The sequence below is a fragment of the Diadema setosum genome, chromosome 16 (genome assembly GCF_964275005.1).
Source record: "Diadema setosum chromosome 16, eeDiaSeto1, whole genome shotgun sequence".
NCBI lineage: Eukaryota > Metazoa > Echinodermata > Echinoidea > Diadematoida > Diadematidae > Diadema > Diadema setosum.
Window position 1 is genome coordinate 34,280,940 of NC_092700.1, and position 17,385 is coordinate 34,298,324.

At 36.6% G+C, this 17,385-nt stretch overlaps 1 protein-coding gene across 1 annotated transcript; it reads left to right on the forward strand.

Annotated features, from left to right (window-relative positions):
* On the forward strand, nt 1–8,376 carry LOC140239934 (uncharacterized). Its single transcript, XM_072319752.1, has 6 exons — nt 1–175; nt 2,298–2,370; nt 3,318–3,381; nt 4,500–4,621; nt 5,396–5,423; nt 6,378–8,376. Exons 1-6 carry the CDS (start codon nt 55–57, stop codon nt 6,453–6,455), a joined length of 486 nt encoding a protein of 161 aa, XP_072175853.1. The 5' UTR covers nt 1–54; the 3' UTR covers nt 6,456–8,376.
* The last annotated feature ends 9,009 nt before the right edge of the window (nt 8,377–17,385 follow it).

Here is a 17,385-nt window from a genome sequence, read left to right on the forward strand (position 1 = left end):
TGAAAACAGACCATTTTAGTGTCTACAAGTTCACTAACCACTGAAGTCAGCATCATGCAGAAGCTTTTGACGATCTCGTGTCTGCTGTTCGCGGCTGTGTTCTTGGTCGCGGAAGCGCACTTGTGTATGCTGAGTCCACCGCAGCGTGGCTCGATCATGAACATCAACAAACCAGGTAGGTACAGTTGTACATGCATACAAGGTTGAATCTCTTTGTTGTTGTTGTTTTTCTTCTTCTTCCGATATGTACATCACTCTCAAAAGAGTATTGTCGTACTGGGTGCTATAGGTGTGACTACAGGAACAAACATCACATCTGGTGCAAAAAAAAAAAAAAAAATAAACTTAATGGTGCAAGTAAAAAACCTCCTTAGTATGACTTGCTCGAGGGCTATCGGAATGTAGGTGGTTTCAATAGCAACAGCCAATCGTAAGCTGGATTCTTGTCATTACCATGACAATTGCCATTCCAGCAAGAGTTGCTGTCATAATTATCAGCTTTTTATGAAACGGGGCCAGATCATGGAGTTCACAGAGAAAAATACAAGATACTAGCAGACAACACGATAAGTCTTAGTTTTTGTAGTTCCCCTTGATTGCTGAACGCTCAATTAAGATATTACAATCATTGTGAGTATTCCCCGACTTTCGTCATGCGACGTTATTGATCGTTTTATTACTTTTTACAAAGGGATGAGATATTTTTGGTTGAGATTGGAATTCAGATTTTAACTTTGGGGGAGGTCATTTGAAACCACTTATTTCATGTATTTGAAATATACTATTCTAAGAGGAACTAAAAGTTTATTTGATGAAAATTTGTTTTTAAATTGCTGAGATATATGAAACAAAGTAAAACAAAGTGGTCTTGATAAAGGGTGGGTCCCACCTTTTATTAGGACCACTTTGCTTTACTTTTTGTGGATATCTCAGCCATTTCAAAGGGGAACACAAAAGTGCCTTCCCCCGCCCCCCCCCCCCCCCGAAAGCAAGGAATATATAAAATCCTAGTCATTCTACATTACCAGAAGATGTGATCATAACTGAGGTTTGGTGCTGCACATTCGAGTATGTTATTGTATGCCTACATTGGTGATCATAGCTTCAAGTTCGACCATAGCGGATCAGGGGATGACCCCCTTTGGCCCAGTAGGCCCTATAGAAGACGTTGGGAAGGGGCGGGGCACATTACTAACCAATTTTCATCTTCTTTAAAACGCAGTCAGATTTTTACCATGAGTAGGTGGTTTCAAACTGCTCCGAAAGGTCTCGAGATCGAGAGACGGAGCTGAAACCACAGTTGGGAAGAAACTGTGTTGATAAGAGAGGATTCTGCAGTGATGTTGCCGGGGTTGGATGTGGTGGCCTCTAGTCAGGTCTGATGGATGATGCAGTACAGGTATGGTGGAGCAGCAGGGATAGCGACAAGGCCGTTGATGATCTTGTATAACATGATTGCCTTGGTGTGTGCATGCCACTCCTGTAGAGACTGCCAGTGAAGGTTATGTACCATTAGAGTCGCGCTACTTTGTTGGTCGTAGTCGGCCATCACAAATCTTGCTGCACGTCGTTGGACCATTTCTATTATCACAAATAAGTTCTTTGGTGTGGGGATCCCAAACTGAGGAAGAGTATTGAAGCGTTGGATGGACATATGTTTTATAAGCTTGTTCCTTGTTGAACTTGAAGGAAAGTGAGTGGCGAGATTAGTGCAATTTTCAGTTTAATTACACAACTACACTGAAAAATAGAAACATGTTCTTTTTTTCTTCACAGACACTTTCACAGCAAGAGTATTAAATTGTACATGTAGTTTTGACCAATGAATCTGTCTCTTAGTTTTGTTCATTCGGTAACTTCTTGTCAACTATACAGTCGGTATTCACGGTCAGCCCCTCATCATCATGTGGTCCTTGCGAATCCCAGCTTGTAGGCCACTCAGAGTTCTATTTAAAGGAAGAGTAAGGCTAGTTCATGGATCCTGGACTGTAGTAAACTCAAGAAAACTTGCATGTAGTGGTCTGGAGACAGTGTTTTTACTTGTCACTTCTTTGTTTGTATGTCGTAGTTTCATGAAGTCCAGTGTTTTCGTCATCCTAAAACATTTTAAAGATTATCACCAAGTGAATACCAAACACTTAAAGCAAACACTCACAATAAACACAACATAAACTGCTTTAACCTGAACATTTGAAAACTGAAAGAGAATAAACTGTTTTTGCATCAATCAGAAAATAACTGTAAGTGATATAAAATTGTCTAACTTGAGAATTGTATCTTTTCTGCCATTGTACCAGCCTCCCCCGACTGTGGCCTGGTTACTGGACCGTGCGGAGGACGAGGGAAGGGCGAGTCTTTCATCGGTATCAGGTGAGATTGTGGAACGTTATTGGACATCCATCTTGCGAGAAGTAAAGCTTTACCAACGAGGAAGAAAAGTGTTGTTTGTTTGCGTGTTGTTCATTTATAAATTGATAGCAATAGAGTTACACTGTAATGAACTATTCCTTTATAGATATGATATTATGTCATGCTGAACAAGATTGTGATATTCGGCTAGTTGATGGTCACAAATGGCAGCAAATAATAATTTTAACCCTTTTGGTTCTGGGAGCTTTGGACCGTGTGTGTAAAAGCATACAAGGGGTGAAGTGAAATAGGCGACAGGTTGTAATACTTCAAGAAAACTAATTTGAACACTTGGTCCTTTGTCAAGATCTAGATTGGTAGGATATATCATCACCCCTGCCGATACTGTTGTAGCATCCTGATTTTCTGTGTGGACAAAATAAACAGTGCTTGTCAAGTCATTCATCCTTTTCAAAAGGCTTTTTTTTTAAAATTTTGTTTGTTTGTTTGTTTTTTTGCGACAGTAAATGTAATGTTTGAAACAATCTGTTTGCCTGTTTCTTTCTCCCGTAGATAATACTATCTTATTACCTATATACAGGGTTACAACAAAAACATCCCTGGAGAAAATCAAGTTATATTGATTTGATGTAACTCTATTACACTCTTTAATGTTTCTAGAAATTCTACTGAATTTTTGTTTCATATAAGATGATGCCCATTGACTGCATATATTTGCCAAATTGTGATTAATATGGATGAATATCTAGATAAACTTATGTGAATATGCTTCCTTGAATGACATGTTCTCTGCATATTTTCAAGGAATTATTGCTTATTGATGTGTTACTTTGAGACATCCCAGAATAATCAAAAACCTTTTCTCTTTTGATATAGTCAGATCCATGTATATGAATCATAACATGAAACTATCAAGTTGTTTGTTTCATTGTTAATACAATCTAAAGGGCTGGCAGCAAGTTCCTAGTCGCTTTCCAGAAGAATTTGGATCACTTCAACAAAGACAGCCCGGTAAGTCATAAAGCGAGCCTCTGAGTAAACATGTCCAAAGACAGTAAATTTGAGGAAAGGTCACCAGAAGCACAATTTCAATTTTATATCTTAATATCAATGCACAGGTACAAAGGTGTAGGTCACTTTACCTTTTCCCAAACTAAATGTCAAAAAATGAAAACTGTGTGTCCTCAGTTTCATGTGTGTGTGTGTGTTTGTGTGCTTCTTTATTCTTATCTCTTCTATCAGAAAATGGCTCAAGTGGTATCAGTAATCAAACATTATATACTGTATACTGTTATCCTTATCAGACAGCAAACATAAATTTGATATCAGTTGTTGTAAAGGAGGTTCAATACAACAAATCCATCATACCTTTTGAGTTTACTGACTTCTTATTGCAGATAGGACCAGTCAACTTCTCTTTAGAAGGTTTTTTATGGTTCAACACCAATGGAGCATTCAAGAATGTACTGGTCTGAACACTGATCACTATTTCCTGTTGATATCAGTGGTACCCGGTACTGGATGAATGCTGCTAGCCTGACTGTGCTGAATTCTGACAATGATGGCAGTGTACTAGGGAATTGCTTCGGGTTGTCATAGCAACCACAGCCATTATTAATGATTGACTAATCGGCTTTCACCTTGTAAATAAAAGCTGATTATTTGGTGTTTTGAGTAGTAGCCACAATTTGAGTACCGTAGTAGGCATGCTATATATTGTGATGGCTACATATCAAAACACTAGATAATTGCTGTTTGATTTATGCATGTAATGTTGAAGATTGGCAGTTTGTCTATGAGTTGCAAAAGAAAACACCTCAGTGCCATAATCATTCATTTGAAATACACTAATGTTTGGCATGATGTTTGTAATGGACACACTGTCTGTCTCTCTGTCGAATACAGCACATCAGCTTTTTCTGAATTTACCTTTCTTTAAAAAAGGTAGAAGTCATGACAAATATTCCTTCTAATTGATGAATTAGAAAGCAATAGTATTGCGATGACAAGGTACAAGTGGTGGGAGTAATAAATACACACTTGTACCTGTCATGCTCTGTGTACTTTAAATCATATTTTATGGAATGAATGAGTAGTTTTCACAAGTTTTTGTCACACTTTTATTGCAGGGAAGCTTCAATGTGTCTGTGAGCTTTGACAATGAGAAGACTTTCAAGGACATTGAGATGATGCCCGACACCGCTGACCCATCCTTGACGCTCTACTACAAGAATGTTACCATGCCAACGGGGTAAGCCAAGATAGAGAATGGGGGTGGAGCCTGGAGGTGGGGGGAGGGGGATTGGGTATTTATGATTATATTACTGTGTAAACTGTTATCTTCATGAGGGTTTAATTTTCACAGTTATTGCAAATCACTGTTGGACCGCCAATTTAAGAACATGCGAAAATGTTGCCGTGCGCTGGGGTTATAGTGCACTTGTAGTAATAGACACCTCGCCAAAATGTCTGTGACCTCCCCTCCGCAAGAAATTTCTGTACCCCAAAGTAACAGCTTAATGAGTAATATGATCTTTTCTTATCCAGGTAATCTTCTCAGTGTTGCCACTGTTCTACCAGAGAACTATAAGCTGCCATTATTATTACATCACTATATGATAAGGTTGCCAGGTAACCATTTACACGTCTGATCCAAGAGGGTAAATGAAGGTGGGGGGAGGGGGAGGGTACCTCTGAGTATCAATGGTAATACTAAGGCTGAAATTCTCAGAACTTTTGTATGTGTGTGTTACAGAGTATTCAGCAAAGTTGTGGTTTTTAACTCAAGCCATCATGAATGTCTTGTTTAACCCATTGATGACAAGTCCCTAGTATACTCGGGCAGGTATCTATTGGAAATGTATGTTGTAGCAAAATCAGTCTGTCCTCAATGGGTTAACATGCAGTTGAGGCTTTAAAGATTCCACATGAAATGGTGCTAGCTTGGGTAAGGGGTAATGAAGAAGTGAAATGTGATGATGAGAATGATAGCGATCATTTTCTTTATTTTTCTTTGTTCTTACAGACCTGTTAACCAACCAGGAATCTTGAGGGTAAGTTTGAAGATGGTATATCCGAACTCTGCATTTCTACCCTCACCATGTCATTTAAAATTTTTAGTTTGTTTTCCTGCCCGTTCCGTCCCTGCTTTCATTCTTGTCCTTGTCATAGTCCTTTCTTTCTGTTTGTTTTGCCTGACATCAAGGTATCAAAATATTCATACATGGAGTCTTTGATGGATTTTGAGATGCCCTTATCTTCTAGAGTAATTCACAAAAACTTACACGCTATGCTTCTCTTGTGAATTCCTCTTTTCCGTAATAGAGTTACCCCCCCCAAAAAAAAAAAAAATGCATTGCTTAATTGCCTGTTTAAGATATTATGTACTCATGAAAGCATTATTTATATTGCTTTGTATAACTAATGTGGAAATAAAATCACTTGAATTTAATTGAATATCCATAATGTCAAGATAGAATGCCAAGCAGTAATATCATCAGGTAAGGAAGACAAAGTTGCATACACATATTATACTTGAATTGGAAAATGAATACATTGTTCACTATTAGAATTTAGCTACAATATCAGCTCTCCATATAACAATCTGATAATAATAATGTTTGGTTTAGTATTGATAGAAATAAATTGGGTACTTTTTCATCATGCTCAAAGGCATTAAGGTCAGTCTTCAAGGTCAGAGGTTAAAGATCAAGGAACCTCATAAAAATGTTCCTGTTTGAAAGCAATGTGCCATGTATTATATTGCATGAAATTCAGGCATGTCAGTTGTAAGATTTCTATTTCTATTTTTTTTTTTCATTTCAAAGTGCGCAACTAAAGTCTTTATGCTGCTTGTTTTTTTTGTTTTTTTTTGTTTTTTTTTGTAAAAGTGCACAGAGAATGATGCAAGTGTGGGAGAAACAGTTTTGTTTTTGTTTTTGGTTTTTTGGTTGTTTTTTTTTTAATGGAGAAGGGTTAATTTCGGTACTTTAACACTCTTTGTTTAGGTCATCTATGAAACCAAGAACCCGGAAGCTCCCCCAATGTTCTACCAATGCAGTGACTTCATGATGTACGTCATGTAAACTCCAGGGGGCGCCATTCTGGATGCTGTCTGGTAACTCCTTGCTGGTGCCTATTACTGTATCGTGCATTTGCAGTGGAATGTTGCACAATGGGAGGTGTGCTCTGAAATGCACTGTACTTACACAATCATTATCATCAAAGTTCAAGGCTTAAAATGTTTCAGTGTAAGGTAAATCATCTCTGTATTACGTACTCAAGCAGTCTCTTATATCCCAAATGAAGTCGTAAAAGATAGTATTATGAGAAAAATTAATGATGCAGGCACAGCTGTGTTGAATGTACTAGACCGTTTCTGACTATATTGTTTATTCTCTGTCATAGATAGTGGAGTAGATGATTGCCAGTGGATTGATTGCTTAGGAATTGATTGATTGATTGATCAGTTGGTTGATTGATTGATTGATTGACAGATTGACTGACTGACTGATTGACTGATTCATTCTTTTGTTCATTCATAGTGTAGCTGAATTAGATCCTGAATCAGATCCTGTACTGATTGTGATTGCTTAGTTAGTCTATTCTTGATTCATTAATTGGCAATTAATTGATCTATCTATGAATTGATCAATTAATTGATTGATTGATTGTAATTCTTTGATGGCTGAGTGAGTGAATGAAAGCATCGTTAATTGGAAAATGAATTCATACCTTCATTCATTAATGAATTTGCAAATGTCTGGTGATAGATTGTTGAGCGATCTTCTTATTACCTGATTAATGCATTGATTGGATAAATACATTGAATTGTCATGTTTGTGAAATTTGTTGATAAAGTATCAAATATGAAATTATTGTGATAAGCAAAATATTGCAATGAAGGAAATACAAGGTATTGGATTTTTCATCGTGATTTTTTTTCTCACTTATCTATTTTTGTTTTTCCTGAGGAATCTTATTGTAGTGTATAGTATGGTTGTCATAATCTAGTGGCGTCGCAGTATATGTACTCGTTTTCGAATGTCATTGTTTGTAACCGCCTTATGCAATATCGTATTGTCTTCGCACAAAATGTGTCAGGTTTTTCTTCCGTATCTGGTGTACAGTGAATTCGAATTGTGATAGTGGACCTTTGTCCCAGTGCTTTGTACTATTTCTTGATGTAACACTTTGTGATACTTTCAGTGTTACACTCTTTACAATGAGCCTTTTACCCGTGCCCATATAATCCACACAGTCTTCCATTTTTAAATGAATCGATAAAAGATAGGAGAGATGAACCCCCGGTGTAACGATGTTGTCGGAACCTCAATAAGTTTCTAGTTACAATTCTGTTAAGGCGTCTCCCCCTTGTCGGAATTCCTGGACCCACCCCTGAGTTATAAATAACACGAATACAACGAGATTTCGTTAGTGCGCGAGGATTTTCCGGTTAATTTATCATTATTTACCTCATAACCTTTGTCCGTTCGTACTAGATTTTCTTATAAGGAGAATATTCTTGAGATCCCGACTATTTCGCTGTAACGGGGATTGCCCTGAACACTTTGTGCAATAATTAACAACGATTTGATGTTCGTACTCATTATGTCTTTCTTCAGCACACTAAAATATTAAAATTTGACTCTGATCGTTATCTTTTGCCAGGATGTGTTGAAGAAGGGAATACACTCTATAGGGTAGTTTGCTATTTTTAGTGGCCAAGAGTTTCAAGAAAAATGAGTGCGGCATTACACACGTGTTCGAAAATCACTGGTAATAACGTTCTGAAATATATGATGATTTTTTTTTTCTTGCCCTTCGTAATGCTAATTGTCATTTTTTTTTTTCACAACGTCGCTTGCATGGGAGAAATAAACTATTACATCGATGCACCGTGTATGTCGTTAGTATGTTTTCAAGTCGATTGCTACAGCGGACTTCCGTTTTAACAAAGTCCTCGGAACCGGTATAATTTTCTTTCGTTATACATCGAAATTTCTTTATAACCGAACAAATACACAATAAAAATGCATAGCGTGGATAATGTTGTGGCCTGAATTTTTACTTCACTGTAACCGGAATTTCGTGATAACGGGAATGCACTGTATACACATTCGATGTGTGCGTATGAGTTATAGTTTAAAATCCTCCCAATATTAGCCCTATGCAATGCACATCTTGCCAAAGAGTAATTCTGCGATGGGATACTTCGCAGACAAGCTGCGCTGCCGCGGCGGCTTGTCTGCGAAATATCCTATTGTAATGGCATTTTGAATTGGCGATCTTTTGATGGTTAAACCATGGAGCAAAATAAAACAAAGTCTACAATTTTATAATATTATAATGTTAATATGTTTATGATATTATGTATGCTGAACAGGATGTCTAAAGCACCTGCTTCACAGACGTAGATTTGCTATCTTTCAGGAACCAGACAATTTACAGTAGCTGGAGTATAATAATCAGAAGTGAGCATGACTTTTATATGTAGGATCGTGTGAACGAGTTGTTGTTGTTGTTGTTGTTATATATTTTGACGTTGCATTCAAAACTCGAATATTTCACGCCAAACAATTCATTATTTTATTTTTAGACACCACGTTAATTTTTTTTTCGCACTTATCATAAACAAAATATTTTTCAAAATATATGTTATAAAATAAACATAAAAAACTGTCCTTTGCACTGGTCCACTCAACCTGCCAACCGCTGTCTAATGGTATAATCTTGCCAACCCAGCTATGTACATTTAGCAGGCTTCTCAGCACAAAGGCCTAGGCCACTCATATACACGGAGAGCAGGCGGGGGGCGCAAAGATATCAGAAATTTTTAGAAACAATTTGAATAATAATCAATTTCTCATACTGTAATAATTGGTCTCTCACACTGTAAGCACTTTCATTTGGAGCTTAATTAAAGTGAGTTTATCAACAATGTTAGTGTGCTATAAATACAGCAACAAAAACAAACCTAGGAAACTATGTGAGAAGAAGAAGGAGAAAAAAAAAAAAAGACACAGGGTCTACAGCAATCTAAATCTATTTGTCCTTTTGACGTATTTCAAAACGATATGTATATTGCGTGGTTGTAATAAAACATATATATTTAACTCTTTCTGATTAACTTCTGTTTTCATCAACTTCCTCTCATCTTCAAACATATCACAATGTAATAAATAATGCTCTACAGTTTCTCGAACCATACATGTGGCACACATTCCCGTCGGATGTTTGCCAATAATATACATAAAATGATTTAATCTTGCCACACCAAATCTCAATCTACAAGCAACAACTTCCTCTCTCCTTGTACGACAACTCAGTGATGTGACCGGCAGTACATTCTTCTTCACGATATATAAATGGCGCCTTCTATTGGATGCGTCCCACTGACTCTGCCAGATCGCGTTATAATATCTCCCAATCATTGCTCGTATTTCACTATATGATTTTTTAACAAATATATCTACATATTCTCTTTTCAAGGCTGCTTCGGCCAAAGAATCTACCATTTCATTTCCATAAATATCACAATGTGAAGGAATCCATACAAAGGATACTGTTATTCCCATGTAATATAAATTCGCAATCTTAAACATTATTTCTTGCACTATATTATCACTGGAAACATTTTCTATTTCATACAAACTATTCAAAGAGTCCGTTAATATCACCACATCTGAGACTGGCTGAAATTCTTCTATCCAGTTTAATGCCATTACTATGGCTACTTGCTCCGCTCTACATACTGATATTGACGTAACTTTTTTTCCTACTGAAACATTCAGCTGAGGAGCGTAAAAGGCAACTGCCGTAGCACCGCTATCAGTCTCTTTGGATGCGTCAGTATATATTCTTAAATGATATATCCAGCGAGTATTTATCACTTCTTCGCTAACTGTTCTTTGTTGATGAACCATATCAGATTTACTGACCCTGTTATGGATATCATAACATATTTCAGGCTCTACGACATGCCATGGAGGGTGTACTGGTACACAGACATTTTCTACCTCCGCATCTAGATTTAGAGTGCGAACAGCTATGGGTTGATATTTCTTATTTTCTTCACATTTTCTCGTGTGATATTGCCAACAGTCCGTAAAGCAAGCTCTTGACGGGTGATTGGTACTAGAACTTAATATTCTGTATTTCAATCTATCAGCCAATAACTGACGTCTAAGTTCTAAAGGCATCTCGCCACACTCCACTTGCAGAGCCTCTAAAGACGTTGTAGGGAGAGCTCCTGTAACTAACCTTAGACATTGATACTGTATAGAATCCAAGGTAGATTTAATAGTCTTGCAGGTAGAATCGTACACCTCTGCAGCAAAGTCTATTACTGGTCTGATAAGGTGCCTGTACATCAAATTGAGGACATAAAAATCACTTCCCCATGATGCACCAGATACACATCGCGTCAAATTGATTCTTTTTTGACAACTAATCTTAATTTTTTCAATATACTTTGACCAATTCAAATTACTATCAAATACCACTCCGAGATATTTATAACTGTGTACTTGCTTTAATTTCAAACCATTCATACATACATTCATATCAGTGCAACCTTTCTTAGTAGCAAATACCATATAACACGATTTTTCTGCTGAAAAATTCATTTTCCAGGATTTACTCCATTCATATAAAAGATCCACACAGGACTGCAATTTCTTTGCTAATAATTTCAGATTTTTGCAAGAAATCCACAGAGCAATATCATCAGCATAATGTAGTATAGCAATTGATAATCCTTTGGATATATCACTTACATAAATATTGAATAACAAAGGACATATAACACTTCCTTGAGGTAGTCCTCTATCATCGGTACGGAAGTTGTTAGAGAGTTGCCCTTTAACTCTTACATTAAAATTTAATGATCTGTTTGATAAAAAGGATGATATCCATGATAGCAATCTTCAATTGATCCCAACCATCTTCAACTTCCTCATCATACTACACTTCTCAATAGAATCATACGCTTTATCTAAATCCATGAATAACACACCCAAATAACCTTTATCTATCATACATTTCTTAACATCTGTATCCAACATGACTATCGAGTCAAGGACTCCTCTGCCCTTTCTGAATCCTGATTGGTATTCAGATAAGAGATCGTGTTTTTCTGCATACCATTCCAATCTCTTGTAGATCATCCTCTCCATGATCTTACACAAATATGAGGTTAATGATATATGTCTATACGAATGAGGATCTGTCTTACACTTTCCTTGTTTTAGTATTGGGATATGAATTGCATGTAACCAATCGTGTGGAAGATCAGAGGTCTCCTAAATACGATTGAACAATTCCAGTATTTTCTGCTGAGCACTTTTTGACATATTTACAATGTGGCGTTTGCAATTGCCATCTAGACCTGGAGTCGATTCCTTTGACATTTTAAGTGCTAATCTAAATTCACCAAAATTGAATGGTTCATTTAAGCTGTCAGATACATGTATACTATGTAAATAGGAAGCATCATTTTCCTCCGAACTGTTTTCATTGTATACACGATCATTTTCTTGATAACAACTACCCAAAACATTTGCGACTTCAGATTTATCAGTAATATATAATCCGTTAACATTCATAATAATAGCTTTCTCGTTATTACTATGCTCTCCTCTCATTCTCCTTATCTTTCTCCATATTTGCGCGACTGGAGTAAAACGATTCATATTTTTACAATAATTTCTCCAATAATTCATTTTAGCCTGTCTAATAACACGCTGCGCAGACGCCTTTTTCTGCTTATATTCACATAAATCCTCATATTTTTTCCCGTTCTCATAAATTTTCTTTTTACTTTATTTCTAACTTTAACTGCATCCCAACAGTCTTTATTCCACCACGGGATAGAGGAATGACGTTTTTTGTTTCTATTTGAACAATCTACAGACGCCTTCTCAACAGCATCATTAATAACTTCTAACATCAATTTATAATTCACTCTGCACATCATAAGATTCCATTTTCATTAAAAAACAATCATCAATCTCTTGTTTATATATACTCCAGTCAATTTTCTTGTAACATTTCCCATCATATGACGTTTCTTTCTTATACTCATTTCCGGATACTTCTATTGTAACTTCCACGGGGAAGTGGTCACTTCCGAATCTATCCGAAATGACACTCCATTTACTCTTAACGGCTAACCTCCTACTCACAATAGTTAGATCTAAACAAGAGAGTGTACCAGTATGAGGATCGAGTCTTGTCGGATCACCATTGTTCAGTACGACAGCATCGTTTTCTGAAAGAAAGGAGACAATTTCTTTTCCATTTTTTCTCCCTCGTGTGAACGAGGGAGAATGTGACGATTGAAAAGTATCATAGTCATGAATATGTTGATGCTTATTGTGACTCGTGTTTAGTTTGCAGTTACTTCCTGCCATGTCTGTGACATTTAAACAACATCTGATTTTACTCATACGTAACCTGTCAGAACCCCTCCCTCCACTCCACCCAACAATATTTACGAGACATATTGTTGATTTCCTATGTACATCTGAATACACGTATATATCAATATGAGAGGATGTGAAGTACCTGCCCGCAGACATGTGTGTATCGATCTGTTTGTTTGTGTGTGTGTGTGTGTGTGTGTGTGTTGGTGTGTGTGTGTGTGTGTGTGTGGGTGTGTGTGTGTGTGTGTGTGTGTGTGTGTGTGTGTGTGTGTGTGTGTGTAATTCGTACTGGTGTTAAAAACAGTACAATATGGGCAAAAAGAGGGGGAAGGACGAAAATAGGAGTGTGTCTAAAACGAACAAAGACGCTCAGTGTGCCTTCATACACGTAGAATTCACATTTCACATCAGCCAATAAGTCAAGTTTTATTTTTCACTCGTGGGATGAGACACGTTCGTTTGGAGCCAAAGGCACTTTTTCGAAGGAGTCCACAGGTACAAAGATAGTGGCATAACGTTCACAACATGCACATTAAAAGAGCAATATGGTTTACTGCCTCCCAAACAAAAATGTGGAATTGTCAGTAATAGAATCGTAGGAGAGGGGAAACTAGCTCTCTATGATGTACATTCACGTTTGCATACAATTACTATAGATCATACGTTATCGGATTTAAAGGGTTTTTTTTTTCATCAAGTATAAAGATTAACATCATGTGGCATAATTATGTCAAACTTAATTTGTACACCTTGATATAAATATAACATCTTACCATGAACAGTTTTAGGACGTATTGATTTACATGTGCACGCATTTGAAACATGAATTCAGAGAATCAGTTATCTACGTTCGAATTTAGTAGCTGTATAGAGATTTCGTCTTGATACAAAAAAAAAAAAAGAGGAGAAAAAGAAAACAGCGTGAACTTGTTGAATGATTACATGTTATTATGTTGATGTGATCATTAAAAAAAAATGATTTCAAGTATAAGTGAATGGATTAAATAGTGGATACACGATGCATTGTGTGTCTTATTTGAAGTAAGAAAGGTTCATGGACAATCATGTGCCATGGCTCCTGCAACAATAATTGCGCCCTTGAAATAATTGCAGACTAAGTCAAACAAAAGTAAAATCTACCCATTAACGTAAACCTAATCGTAATCTTAATCCTCACACCAAATTAAACCTAAAACCTATATCACAATCCTAACCCCGACTCTAAGTCCTTGGAGAAAATAAGACTGGAGCAATTGTCGCAGTAGCAAAAAAAAATGTCGTGTCGCCATGTAACATACAGCATAGTACACAAAGGTTTACATGTGTATGTAAAAAAAGGACAAACACACAAACGAGCAAACAAACAAACAAACAATACCCCAGCAACTTCTAGATTCCCATATTTGTTGTTTCCATACACAATTATGATCGCCTGTAACTGATCCGGAGAGAGCTATGCCACGTAAGTACAAATTACCTTTCGATTTTATCTTAAAAAAGAGAGTAAAATTGTCCTTGAGTGAAGGTTTTAGTCTCGTTTCTAAACGAAGCTGTTATTGACGTTCGTATCATGTGACCTTAACATCCACTTCAATTCAATTAACCGAGTAAACTGCACGGATATTCATATACACTTGAGACATGGTTGCATCCGCCTCCGTGGTAACTTTAGGAGCGTATGCCGGTCAGTGAGTTTGAAATCTGTGCTTGTGACGCCGAGTGAGGATTCAAGCATTGGACAGGTCCTCATTCCTACTTTGACCGAAAACAAACAAAACAAAACATAATAAGCTTAAACAGAGGGGAAAAAAAACAAGAACAGATGGACAATTAGGCGTAAACAACTTTGAGACAAATACACGTGCTATATCAAATAAAGCACAAGTCACCCTTAGTGATATATGAAACCTTTGTCCCTGATGCACATCCAGTAAGATTCAAGATGGATTCATCAAACTATATGCCCATAATAGATTTCTTGAAGTTTAACAACATGAACTCAAGTTCGCAATAGTCGAGACCCACATGCACGTACTATTAATGCATATATAGGAGTATAGGTTTAATCAATTAATATATCTGATCTGTGTTAGGATTTATTTCATACATACAATTGTGATAAATAATCTTTTTCTCTCTCCCTCTTCCTCTTTATATACATTGCACATATTTATATAATTATATATATATATATATATATATATATATATATATATATATATATATATATATATGTCTCTTATATTGCATATGTGCTTATCGCAAACAGGAGTCTCCGAAATCCTAATGCATGTACCTTACATCATGGACCTACTACATGGACTAGAAACGAAGGTCTTTCTTTGATCCCATCATCACCGCCGCTACCTGATTATGTGCATTCAGACGTTTGTTTTGGACAATGACGATTGTGCAATCGTGCATCACACTGACAAAAGAACCGTTTCCCTCATTGCAGTTTAATTTTGCTGAGGCGCCTTTTCAGACTCAACTACCTTTGTATAAACACCAATGAAAGGGAGCAGCAAACCCGAAACATGACAGTTTTCCTGTCACAAAATTGAAAATTACTGAAGTGGACACTTGTGGACAAGCATGTTATTGTAACATGGCTTAATGATAGGACATACGTGTCATTTACGGTTACTGTCCATGTTTACTCTGGAACAATGTGCGAAAAATCGGGAAAATTAGATTACAAATCATAACCAACCAGCCAAAATAATTGCTTTCTCTTGTAAAGTATGCGCATTTCGCAAATAAAATTACTTGAGCGATAATTCCCCAATGTACACTACAAGTGCACATACAAGAGAATTACTATCTTCTGCGCATGTAGTTTTTAGATTTCTCAAAGCGTCGTCATGTTTTTATCCAGGCTGCCTGTCTGCGGTGATGATAAGATCAAAGCAGGGAAGCATGTTTGAAATGCTGTTGTGCCAATTTTGACAGAAACAGGTGCATGAATTAATTAACGAGCGATGAAAGTCCATTTATAGTAGGTCCATGCTTACACTATCTGCGTTTTTTAAACCTTTTTTTTTTTTTTTTTTTTAAACCCGAGGCCCGCGTTGCATGGCTCCTTCAAAGTTTTCTGAGACCCGGTTAAATGTATAAACCGGATACATTTTTTTTTTTCATTTTTATTTGGAAAGACTTGAGAAAGATGAGAAGTGCTGCTGTAAATCATAATATCTTATCGTCACAACTTCAGAGTCACGGTAAAATAACAAACGGATAGCTCACGTAATGTCGACTAATAAAAAGCTTTGGAAAGTTTTTGAATTTAACAATTAGTAAAAAGATATTAAAGGAATGGTATAGTATTCGTTCAACTGACGATTCACCTTTAAAGGGGATGGCTAGTATCTGATCAGTGGGAATCAGTGGGAATGCTGGAGGATGATTGTTCCAATCCTTGTGGGATTCATTTAAGAGTACACTATATATCTATTCTTGTGTGAAAATTATTTGCTTCAGAATGGTCTCATATTCAAGTAATGTGCAGTTTAATGTTTCCAGGTAAGCGTCCCTGGTCAGTGACGGGGCATTAATCTGCACATTACTTGAATATGAGACCGTTCTGAAGCAAATAATTTTCACACAACAGTAGATATATAATGTACTCTTAAATAAATCCCACACGGATTGGAACAATCATCCCTCAGCATTCCCACTGATTCCCACTGATCGGTTACTAGCCATCCCCTTTAAAGGTCCAGTTTACCTTTGGGAGCAGTGATTTCAAAAATGTTCAAGATATCACATTTGATGCATATGTGTAGGTCTGTTGTATCATAAAACATCCTACCATATGAAATATTTGCAATAAAACCTAAAATATAAGGAGATATCAGGGTTTTTCTCAGTAAACCGTAACTGTATACGGTTTAGTCTGGAAACATTTTTATTATAACTATTGTTCACATTTTGTGCATTTAACAACACTTAACATCGATTATACGGATTCAAATTTTGACAGTGGTTGTTTCTATCCCTAACTCACATTTTAGAACTATTTTAAAGCACTAATGCTTTCATCTGCAAATGGTGAATTATGCCTTTAAAGTTTTAGGAATTACTTTATGAAATATTAAAAAGCGTACAATTCTAAAAGGAATTCAAAGTTTATCTGATGAAAATCTGGCTTGAAATGGCTGAGATTTCCAAAAACAGAGTAAAACGAAGTTATTCTTATAAAAAGTTGGGTCCCATCAATTCTTTCTTTCATGAGGATAGTTTTGTTTTGGATATCTCAACCATTTCAAAACCAATTATCATCAAATAAACTTTGAATTCCTCTTAGAATGACATACTCTTTTATTTTTAACAGGAGGCTTTAATTATCCCCCCAAATTATCACCATTATAAAATAATTAAAAAAAAAAAACGTTGGAAAACTGAAGCTCAATCCCAAATTGTATCATCTCTTTCATCGTCTTTAACAAGTAAAATTCATGATGACTGTTCATCTGTAACAAAGATGATCATACAAATTCCGGGACCGGGGGAGGGGTGGGGGAGGAGGATCGAGGTTGACCAGCCGGGGATGGTCTCTGCGTGCTACTCCTCCTAGCAAGGGGTAACCTAC